Below are 12,690 nucleotides of genomic sequence, written 5' to 3'. Positions count from 1 at the left end.
AAAGGGGAGCTGAAGCCTGGAGAAATATATCCAGTGCATGCGTTGATGATTGCAAGCAGAGATATAACTGCAGCACAGTGACTCTAGAATAGAAATAACTGACATGTGACTATTAAATCCATTAGGAAGAAGAGACTATGAAGGTGTGAGAATTGTTACATGTTGAATTGTGTGAATGACATTCACTGTTACTTAATATCTTACTCAAACGTCACAGTGCTACAATGTTTCAAGGTGTGAACCGCTAACTAAAAGTCACTAGTATTATTACTATTGGAAACCTAATAATGCCACAGACGGTACATTGAAGAAAATAATAAATTATAAGTATAGTGTATACATCCTAACACTATTCATATGTACAATAGACCAACGACAGATGTTATTTTAGCATCACTTTTTTCTTTCTAATTGTATTTATATATGTATATATACATATGCATATATATGTCACATCTATTCTATTATTTTAATTATTTCGCCTGTTATCCTCAGGACTCAAAATTTTAATAAAGCATAATAAAAGTTATGTCTTACTAGGTTATCAAAATTATTCATACTACTGGTATCCCTTCAGTGCACCAGAGGTATATCTTTTCTTTTTCTTTGTTTTTGTTAAATTATCTCAAGATTGTCAGGTAGCACCTTCATATATAAATCTAATATTGTTTGTAATTATATTTATGAAGTGTTAGGGTATGGGAACTAACTGATATTTTCAGTAGTGAAAGATTAATAGATTAGGTTGGTGCGAGATCTCATTTTGTGTGTTTCTCTATTTTTCATTTTCACTTTTCTTATCTATCCATTTTATTTTGCTGGTTTTAAATAAGTCAATACTAATGTGAATAATAAATGTTATGTTTTAAAATGTTGTGGTTTTTTGTGTATAACATGGCAATTCTGTTGCTTCCTTTTTGCTTTTAATTTGGCTTCTAACTGAAAGGACCCTAGTGTGTGTTTATTTGTTTGGTACGGAATTTAGGCTGTAAGTTTGAATGGGGCAAGAATTGATGTGAATTATTTAATAATATGTTTCATAATATGGTAATGATAAACAAAAGCAACAATGATATAAATACACAATTTTAAAAATGTATATTAATAAAAAGCAGTTAACAGAAAAAAATATCACACAATACTTCCATTTTCTTTTATAATATGTTATTAATTTAACATCTGTAGCCACTAATGAGTTATTGTATTCAATATTAATTACAATGACACCATAAAGTCAAGCAAATATTAATACAGTATTATATAATGCATTTCTTTCTTAATGATATTTGCAGCAGAGAGGAAAGCATGACAGGAAGCATTATTAAGACATCTATTGTTCTGGAATTTACTAAAATAAAAATGAAAATATTAATAAAAACAGTATTGCAGTACAGTAATTCATTATACAAATTAATTTTACACATTTAATGATGAAATGTTCTAAAATGTTAGGCAAGGAAGAATTTTGTGGAAATTGTCAATTGCAGCAATTAAATAAAATATTGATAATTAACAAAATCCTTTGTACTATGTGAATCAAAGTGGCAAAAAAGTTTTCCCATCTATCACAAAAATGGACCAGAGAGAAGATACCATACAACTTCTATAGTCTCTTTTAACAAATGTAAAACAGGTTTATTGTCATCAATATTTATTAAGTTTACTACAACAATTATGCATGAAGACGGTATGTGTCTGAGTTTCAAAAATAAAATAAAAATACATAGCTCTATCTATTTTTGGAGAAAAAAACATAGGGAAGATAGAAGGCCTCAAACATTTTAAAATATGCTATAAATTATTTCATAAGCACTGGAAAAGTGGGGAGTGGCAGCTCGCCCCATCAAAACATTTGAGAGGCTCCAGTATATGTGTTGTGTTGTATTGTAGGGAGCAGGTTTACCACGTAGCTATTCCCCTTTCCAGCTGCTCCACCTTTTCCCTCCCCACAGCCCTTCTCTGCCCACCTCCTCCCCCCTCTGACCCTTACCGAGGCTAGTAACTTGGGGCTTGCTCCTCTCTGGGACAAGCCCTGCGCCCTTCTCCCCTCCCACTTTATATATTCCTCCCCTCTTTCCACTCAGCTGCCACGCTCTACCCTCTTGGCAGCACTGTTTGGAATTCACCCCAAAAAACCCAAATATTAATAAACACGTGTAAAAAAAATTAAGATTAATAAACAACAATGCACTTGCTTAACCAGGTACATAATTAAATTGCCTAAAGACAGTGGAGGCAGCCATTTTTGAATGTTAACAAAACTGCTGCCACCACAGTGAGTATGTAGGTGTTTGTTACACTTGAAATGTTTTTACAGGCAATGTGCACATGCATATTTATATGTGGCATGCTGGACACATACATCTCATACACAGTTAAAAATCTATATGTCATGACCACACTTAGGACAATATATTTCATTATGATGTGTGAGGAATTTTTGGTCGACAAGTGATATTCTGCATTTTGCACAGATGAAACAGTCACTGTGCCACTGATGATCCTCAAATGAGATATATTTGCCACCTCCTTGACCTGTTCAGAAAAAAAAAGTTACTTACATTGGTAAATAAGAAATAATTATTGTGCCATGAGAAATGATTAGAGATGTGCGCAGAGCCCCGTGTTGTGGTTTATTTTAGTTTTCCCCAAACCACCCTAAAATGTTTTGTATTTGTCAAAACCACCCTCGAGTGTTTAGGTTTTGGTTTTGGATCTGGATTTCTTTATAAAATTCTAAAAACAGCAAGTAATTTGTGCCTGTTTTTTTGTGCCTACAGTATTATTATCCTCAATAACATTCATTTCCAGTCAATTTTGACCATCTCACAGCTCACAATATTGTTTTAAGTTTTCACCCATATTGGCCAAAAGCTGCAGCGAGCTGACTGGTTAAACTAATGACAGAGCAGTGGCATAAACACATGACAGTATAAAAAAGACTATAGCACATCTAGGAAACATAGTGACACTGCAGTGGTAGACAGGATGGCAATTTAATATAAACTATACAATGGTATAGAATGTTTTCATTATTCAAGAACTAGATCAGAGGCCTGAGGCCAGCACAGGTAAATGGAGGTTGTCATATTAGTGGAAGCTAGGTAAAGGTTTGAGTAATTGATTAATTACAGAATATAACTACAATATAAAAAAAATTGAAATGGAACAAACTATTGAAAAACAAAATCCAAATAAAATTGATTGATTATAGAATATAACAATAAATAAAAAATTATAAATGGAACAAATAATTACAAAAGAAGAATCCAAATGAGATTGAATTAATTGATTAGTGTTAATTATTTACATTAACTATAAAAAAAAAAAAATCAGAGAAATGAAAAATGCTACTAAAGAACAAGCATCCAAAATCTCAATGAGATAGATTCCTCAGTATTCAAGGTAGAGTAACGGCCTAATTAATTATTAATTATATGATTGTATGATTTGATACTAGTCTGTATCTGCTTAGAAGCTAAAGGAAATAGGACCTATATGCCTGAATGAGAAGCTGGCGATGAATGGCATTGCAAGATGCAAAACAAGATGAATGCCCCAGTAAAGTACAGTAAAGGTCAGGTCAACCACTATTATGCTAATGGACCCAATGGTTCTCGATGTTACCGATGTTTATGCTATCTTGCGTACTGATCAGACTGTGAGTAAAGGGAGATGGGCGGCTTAATATGGGGCTTGGCGTCTGCATCTTGTGCTGCGGTCTCCGTGCATATGCATTGATTAGCATTTTCTCGCATTTTCTCACAGCGGACGGGTGCATGTGTCTGCATCCATGAGTTCCTTGCTGAATCAGGCCCTCAGATGCATAATCACATGCAGGCCATACTCTGACAGAAAATCTGCACTGGTGCAATTTTGATGGTGCAACAGTTGGTTGCATCTAAAGAAGCACTAAGCAAGATTACAGCGTCTAAAGACAATCAAAGTGGGCGTCTCAGTCCTAGCACATTCAGATGCAGAGCTGTACACCAGGGAAGGGCTTATAACAGTATTAACATAACAGCAGCTACAGTGACACAAGATACACACATAGATATGGATGCATCCAACTCAGAATGTGGCTATTTTAGTCTTTTTTAAACTGTCTGTAATCTTAAATTGAATTAATAATAAATATATCAATATATAATAATGGAATTGGTATGTATTACCGCCAGATGCCCGATGCCGGAAGGCCGGCAGATGAAGAACCCGACAGTGGAGATAAGTAGGCTATCCCTACCCCTCTCTCCCCCCTAAACCTCCCTTAGGGGTGCCTAACTATAACCTCCCCCATAGTGCCTAACCTTAAACTCCCCCCAGGGGTGCCTAAGCCTAGCCCCCCCTCCATTATCCCTAAATCTAACCCTCCCCCTCCCCCCTGTGGCTATGAGCTCCCGGCGCCTGGATTACCTACGTTCAGTATGCCAGGCGTCGGGATTTCAGAATGGGGTTAATGATAGGCATCAGTATTTAGACGCCTATCATTAGTCCCAACCAGGGCTTTCACTGTCGGGAAGCCGGTGGTCGGCATTTCGACCGCCGGCATCCTGACTACATACCATAACAATACCTTATTGTAATTACCTTCTAATTGTTATTATAACATTTCTGGGCAACCATTTTTTCCTACTTCATTGTGCATTCACTTAGTGTGGTGGTGGCGGCATAGGGCCTGATTCACTACCATACGCAACTGCATATGCAATAGTGATTACAGTTCAACTGCAATAGTATGCAAATTCATTGTGATCCTTATTCCCTTGCAGCACTACATAAGGATGCCCACTTTACTTATCACACATCTGTAATGTTTAGTAAAACTGCGAAATCATCGGTACAATTGAGTACCATTGTAGCCTCACGCACAGTTGCACAAGCCCTGACCTTACTCAGAAATTGCTAACAACCATGCAGGCTATGAGACCTCAGACTGCGGAGGCCATTGCAGTGGATAATTTATGCATGCCCCTGCAACGGCGTTGAAACGCACTGGCACACCTGTGTTCGCCCAACCACCCCCGTCACCACCCACAAACGGCACTTCCTGCCAATCACTCTGCATAGTCAGCTAGTTCACGCCTGCGCACTGTGATGCATATGCATGTGCAGAATGCAACACTAGGCCGATTGCGTGCGTATAAGCAACTGTGTTCGGTGCTGAATCAAACCCTAAGACAAGAGGATATTCAGTTGTCATTGGATTTATATTGCTGTTACACTGCAGCACACGGCTTTATAGCTATTGTAATGGATCAGTCTATTGCACAAATTACTATGCAGATGGTGCTTACTGGGAGGAAAAAGAAGTATCTTTGAAGCCACCTACAGATTGACTGCGATCGAACAAAAATTTGGACAAATCGGGCGCTAAAAAAAGTGTATGTATAAATAATATATAAATAATTAGCATCAACAGTCCAATAAATAAAAGCTGTGAGTTTGAGGTGAAACACCTATTGTTCCCAAAAAGACAAACAGCTAACTGAATGTATGATAATAAATTCCCTTACATACAGTCAGGTCCATAAATATTGGGACATTGACAGAATTTTCAGATTGTGACCTCTATTCACCACCACAATGGCTTTGAAATGAAACAAACAAGATGTGCTTTAACTGCAGACTTTCAGATTTAATTTGAGGGTAATTACATCCAAATCGGGTGAACGGTGTAGGAATTACAACGGTTTCAATATGTGCCTACCACTTTTTAAGGGGCCAAAAGTAATGAGACTATCAACTCAAAAGCCATTTCATGGACAGGTGTGGGCTATTCCCTCGTTATTTCATTATCAATTAAGCAGGTAAAAGGTCTGGAGTTGATTCTAGGTGTGACATTTGCACTTGGAATCAGTTGATGTCGACTCTCAATATGAGATCCAAAGAGCTGTTACTATCAGTGAAGCAAGCCATCATTAGGCTGAAAAATCAAAACAATCCTTTCAGAGAGATAGCAAAAACATTAGGTGTGGATAAATCAACTGTTTGGAATATTCTTAAAAAGAGAGAACGCACCGGAGAGCTCAGCAACACCGAAAGACCCCGAAGACCACGGAAAACAACTGTCGTGGATGACAAAAGAATTATTTCCCTGGTGAAGAAAAACCCCTTCACAACAGTTGGCCAAATCAAGAACACTCTCCAGGAGGTAGATGTATATGTGTCAAAGTCCACAATTAAGAGAAGACTGCACAATAGTGAATATAGAGGGTTCACCACAAGATGCAAACCATTGGTGAGCCACAAAAACAGGAAAACCAGATTAGAGTTTGCCAAACAAAATCTAAAAAAGCCATTACAGTTCTGGAACAACATCCTATGGACAGATGAGACAAAGATCAACTTGTACCAGAGTGATGGGAAGAGAAGAGTACGGAGAAGGAAAGGAATTGCTCATGATCCAAAACATACCACCTTATCAGTGAAGCATGGTGGTGGTAGTGTAATGGCGTGGGCATGTATGGCTGCCAATGGAACTGGTTCCCTTGTATTTATTGATGATGTGACTGCTGACAAAAGCAGCAGAATGAATTCTGAAGTGTTTTGGGCAATAATATTATATGCTCATATTCAGTTAGATGCTTCAGAACTCATTGGACGGCGCTTCACAGTGCAGATGGACAATGACCCGAAGCATACTGCAAAAGCAACCAAAGAGTTTTTAAGGCTAAAAAGTGGAATGTTATGCAATGGCCAAGTGAATCCCCTGACCTGAATCCGATTGAGCATGCATTTCACTTGATGAAGACAAAACTGAAGGGAAAATGCCCCAAGAACAAGCAGAACTGAAGACATTTGCAGTAGAGGCCTGGCAGAGCATCACCAGGGATGAAACCCAGCGTCTGGTGATGTCTATGTGTTCCAGACTTCAGGCTGTAATTGCCTGCAAAGGATTTGCAACAAAGTATTAAAAAGTGAAAGTTAGATTTAGGATTGTTTAGTTTGTCCCATTACTTTTGGCCCCTTAAAAAGTGGAAGGCACATATTGAAACCGCTGTAATTCCTACACCGTTCACCTGATTTGGATGTAATTACCCTCAAATTAAATCTGAAAGTCTGCAGTTAAATCACATCTTGTTTGTTTCATTTCAAAGCCATTGTGGTGGCGAATAGAGGCCAAAATATGAAAATTCTGTCAATGTCCCAATATTTATGGACTGACTGTATACAATTCAACCCAATGGGCGGAATTCAATTGTTTTCGTGGCCCGCATCTCCCATCTAAAGTGACAGGAGATCGCGGGCCGCTATGTAATTGTTCTAGATTTTCGTGCTGATCACGCCAAAAGTGGTTGGGTTTAGCTGCATAAAGAGGCTAAACCCGACCAAAGTGCTGGGCGCGATCGCGAAAAGTGATGTTTGGGTGCCCAAACATGTCACTTTTCGCACATTTCGGCTCTCATCCCCCAGGGGCTGCGAGCTGAAATGTAGCGCTGGCAGCTGATCGCACCCTACAGGAGCAAGAATTGAATAGCAATCAATTGAATTCCGCCCATTGTGTTAAAACAAATATAAATAGGTGACTCAATAGTACTGTAGGTAGAGAGAACGGCTGTTTATCTAGTAGATTGACTGCGATCTATCTAAGTTTACCAACCTCCAGTTTTTATTCCAGCAGGCAACATTGTTAGTGGTGATCACAGGTGGTTACTTCCAAAAAATTTGGAAAAATGGTATTCATTAAATGAAACTACAACTTGTTCAATGAATGCCGACAAACTGAGTTACTGTAATTCCTATTGAATCTATATTACTACATAATAAGGGTTAGTGGGTGGACAAAGTCATTGACTGTTCTAAAGAAAAGCTGAAATGCTGGCCTTTATCTTCCTCTATCCCCCAGCTACCCTACTGCAGTCTTTGCTCAGAGCTGCACACAGTCATAAAATAAATAAGTGATCATTTAAAAATATACTGGTAATGAATATAAAATATATAAGTACTTATATAGGAATAAAACAACTCATTGGATAAATTAGGGCAAAATAAACAACAACAAAACCTGGTTGTACCAAAACCAATACCAAAACAAGATAATGGTTCGGACAAGAAAACAAAAACAAAAACACTGGATCGCTAACTCATTTCTAAATAAAATATTTTAGTTACACATGAAAGAAAACCTTATAAATGCAAACTTTGTCTTCTCACTTATACCACTGCCTTGCTTACCATTAACTATTGTATAACAAATTTGTCTACTAGTAAATTACTTCAGTATAAGATATCAGTTAATTACATTTGGTTCCCATGCACCTAATCTTTTAAATACAGCAGTTAATCTTAGAGCTGTTTTTTTAGAATGTCTCTTCTTTAGGGTTGCCATGGAAACTTGGTCACATCATAATTACATCAGCTGGATTTCCTCTTCCAGAGTATAGCCATATTAGGGCATGAAAGACATAATCTATGGCTATCCTGCCACTCAGTATTATTACTTAACTGTAAATATTGATCTAATGATAGCTGCTATTTAACACTGCTTAGAGGCAAAACAAAATTCTATCAAAACTCTCCTGTTGTTAAAATAAATATAAAAAAGCAACAAAAATAATAATGAAATAATATGAGAACATTTAGAATAATAAAATAAAAAGAATACTAACAAAAGCAAATTCTGTATGAGATGGATGCATTTTGCATAAATGTCACCCATACATATAAAAAGACATGCAGTATATGTTATCTCACCATACTTGCCTCCTCTCTTGGAAGTTGTGGAAGGCTCCTGATTTTTCAGGTAGTCCCTCGCACCCCACCCACTTCCTAATGAAGTGGGCAGGATGGAGAGATTATACAGGGAATTGGCGTGTCGGGTCCGTATGGAGTGCTGGAGCTAAAATGATGCAAATCTTGTCATTTAGCCCTGCTCCTTCTTCACAGGTTCGTGAATTGCTGCATGAAACCATTGGCTGGAAACCATCGATGCTTTCATCCAACAATGGTCATCCTTGCTTTAATACTTGCTGGGCAGTGGGCCAATCTGGGAGTAGGGGCAGGGTTTCACTGGCCATGTCCAAGGGTAGAGCTATGCTCCATGTCCCAGCACATGAGAAAAAAAACATTGCATTGTTCTGTGCCATCAATGGTGGAGAACCACTGGATCTCTGCCATTGATTCCAAAACCATCAACCACCGGTTGTTAACCATTGATGGTCAGTGGCTATCCCTATGTGGAGAGACGGGCCCCTCATTAATTAAAGTAGGCAAGTATGCCTCAAATGCACAAAATTGCAGCAGCCCTCCTAGTTTTTGTCTGTCCACTTCTTTCCCTACATTTCCCACACTAATGATTCTGAACACAAATGCTTTGTAGAGAAAATATAATTATTACTAAAACATTTATTTTGCTACAGCAAAATTAAATATAGTGGGTGAGTTAAACTCCACACCATTATGTAGCTATGGTTATATGACACTTACCAGCAATGAGTTTATGACAAGCAGAACATGTTTTCGCAAAGAGGTTACTGAAGCAATCCAAGCAGTATGGCTCCTCATTTTTAGATGTAAATTTCTCTTCAGCCAGCTTCCCCTTACAGTGAGCACATACAAAGCATTCACTGTGCCATGGCTGATCATGGAAAGTAATTCCTGCTGTGGTGATAGCCTAATCAAACCAGAAAACACATGCTTGTTTTGTATATATACATATGGTACAAAAACATAAAATAAGGCCTTTGTAAATAGATAATACAAATGATTAGATTCAAGGTACGCTTGTAAGATTGCATGATAAATTTACTATTTATGTACATTCAATATATACATTTCCCCTGTTTTATGGATACATTTTTTTAGGGTGTGGTATGAAAAGTCGACCATTTAACACATCAACACCAGAATGTAAATATAAATTTTTTTGCATATTTTATCTTAACCCAAGCCCTAAACCTAACCCCTAATCCTAAATTTACTGTAACCCTAACCCCTAATCCTAAATGTACTGTAACCCTAACCCTAAATTTACTGTAACCCTAACCCCTATTACTAAATTTACCTTAACCCTACCCCCTAATCCTAAACCTACTGTAACCCTAACCCCTAATCCTAAACCTACTGTAACCGGAACCCCTATTCCTAAATTTACTGTGACCCTAACCCCTAATCCTAAAGTTACTGTAACCCTAACCCCTAATCCTAAACTTACTGTAACCCTAACCCCTATTCCTAAATTTACTGTAACCCTAACCCCTAATCCTAAATTTACTGTAACCCTAACCCCTAATCCTAAATTTACTGTAGCCCTAACCCCTAATCTTAAATTTACTGTAACCATAACCCCTAATCCTAAATTTACTGTAACCCTAACCCCTAATCCTACATTTACTGCAAATAGATCGATGGGTATGTGGACCTGCGCACTGAGGGCCTGATTCAGACCCAGACGCTAAGAATCGTTCGCTCATAGCTGCCGATGGTTCGCTTTGTGCGCATGCATCGCAGTGCGCGTGCGCGAGCCAGTCACTGCAATCGGGAATCGTAAAAAGACAAAGACTGAGTGCTACCTTGAGTGACAGAGTGCCATTTGTGGGTGGTAACACGGGAAGGTGCTTGTGAATGGGGGAGTGGTGGTGCGAACGCAGGAGTGTCTGGGCGTCTAAACATCGTTTAAAGGGCGTGCATAATTAGCATGGAGGCGTCATTGTACACATCACCTGGTTGTATATCAGTCAACACTGATCACAGTGCTTGCAGCAGGGTAGGGGCTACCATAAGCGCTACGTGCAGCTCCGATGGCTCTCGATGTTACCGATTAATCTTACACTTCCTGGAGATGACGTGTGTTAAGAAAGGAAAGTGGGCGTCTTTATACACCTGCGTTCACTCACTGCTGTCACTCTCTAAGACATAGAGGGCGTCCTTACGCCACACAGTGCGATCGCGGAATTTGCATTCCCGGCCCCTTTTGGCCGCGAGCGATCACGGCTTAGTGTCCGGGTCTGAATCAGGCCCTGAGTACTATCTGTTGATGGCAAGCTGCCGCACTAGATAGCTGACTCTATCTGATTGGTTTATTTAAAACCAATTTAGTATATAGAAACTGCAATGTTATACTCCTCCTTATGTATACCCCTAGTTCTTATTAACTAAAATAACATATAGGAGGTAGGTGGTTTTAGTGTTAAATGTTTTTACTTTAAACATGTAAATAAAATACCATACACATTTCCTATAATGCCTCTCCACATGGGCATAAAAAACATGTATTAAATTAATAGGTACCAATAAATTAATAAACATGAAATGAACATACTAAATAAATCATATATTAATTAGAAATAATTAAATCAAATGTAATAGTAAATATTGTCTCTTAATTAGAACATATAATGCTCTACACAAAAATTTACTGTCTCATTCTGGTGTCCATATGTTAAATGTCAACATTATGAATATGTCGACATTTCAACCATTTCGATATTTGTGAATGTGTTTCTTGTCAACCTAAAGTCAGTGCTGACAATCTGACTGTCGTCCTTTCTGAACCTGCCTAAATTCTGGTGTCAACATTTTGAATATCGACATTCTGACCAGATCCTGTTTTATTATGCATTAGATCCTCTTTATTATGCTAAAAATGCTCTTTATTATACTACAGTATATATCCTCTATATTGGTATGCAGACGGGAAGCCGGCGGACCTAATCCCGACAGCCGGCTTCCCGACTGCTTAATCCCGGCGAGGGTTAAATGACAGGTGTCTAAATCTAGGGATGCCGGGCGCCGAGCGCGGACAGCAGCAGGGGGGGAGGGTTAGGTTTAGGGCTCCTGGGGGGGACTTAGGGTTAGGCAACCCCCCTGGAGGTTCGGGTTAGGCTAGAGGGAGGGTAAGGGTTAGGCACCCCCGGTGGAGATTTAGGGTTAGGCACCCCCTCGGGGGATTTAGGGTTAGGCGGCGGGGAAGTGGGGGATTAGGGTTAGGCACTGGGGGGGAAGGTTAGGGTTAGGCACCCCTAAGGGAGGGTTAGGGTTAGGGGGTAGAATAGGTTAGTGAATACTTACCTGGGGACGATCTGGATTTTCATCCTTGTCGGAATGTGAACCGCCGGCCAGGGTTCCAGCGGTAAATCATACCGATTCCTCTATATTATGCTATAGATCCTCTTTATTAAGCTATACATCCTCTTTATTATGCTATTGATCCTTGGGTCTGATTCAGAGATGGACGGATTTGTAGAGTCGTACACAAGCGGTCATGCAAATCCGTCAATCTCAGAAGCAAATGCCGAAGGAGGTGTCAGACACCTCCTTGCTGCATTTGCTATCCCAGCACTGTGACCAATGTCGCAGGCTGGGATCTCCATCGCAACAATAATGACCAATGATCGCGATGGTTGCTCCTTTGGTTAGGCTGCGGGATCTGAAGCTTCCCACAGCGTGATTGGTAGTGAGGGCTTCTCAATGCTGTGATAGATGTATATCTCTTTATTTACATGCTGAGTTCTCCTGCCTCACCATTTTAGCAGCTAGTTGCTTCATACATTGTTTTGAAGTAATATTGGCATTAATGCCCTATCCTGGCTGGCACATTATGAGAGCTGTGGTTTTAGGATTGTAAGTCTTGTTAAATTGCATTGCAAGATTGCTGAGTAGGAGCCACTGTAAGCAAATACCCAGTGGCATACATCTTGGACAAGACCCCTGTCTTCCTTTTTCAATAAAGATCAAGCTAAAAACTATATA

General features: G+C 39.0%; 1 protein-coding gene across 1 annotated transcript in view; it reads right to left on the bottom strand.

Moving 5' to 3' along the window:
- Positions 1–2,072: 2,072 nt before the first annotated feature.
- FHL5 (four and a half LIM domains 5) overlaps positions 2,073–12,690 on the bottom strand; it is a 111,508-nt gene continuing 100,890 nt past the window's right edge. Inside the window, exons 7-8 of the mRNA XM_088470865.1 lie at positions 9,427–9,613; positions 2,073–2,535 (exon numbers count right to left, since the gene is read on the bottom strand). Of these exons, the coding sequence (XP_088326991.1) occupies positions 2,384–2,535; positions 9,427–9,613 (339 nt within the window). The 3' untranslated portion in view covers positions 2,073–2,383. The remainder of the gene's footprint in view (positions 2,536–9,426; positions 9,614–12,690) is intronic.

The sequence above is a fragment of the Taudactylus pleione genome, unplaced genomic scaffold (genome assembly GCF_031769625.1).
Source record: "Taudactylus pleione unplaced genomic scaffold, aTauple2 ptg000015l, whole genome shotgun sequence".
Lineage (NCBI taxonomy): Eukaryota > Metazoa > Chordata > Amphibia > Anura > Myobatrachidae > Taudactylus > Taudactylus pleione.
The sequence above is the reverse complement of the archived record's forward strand: the minus strand, read 5'-3'. Positions and strand labels throughout refer to the sequence as shown.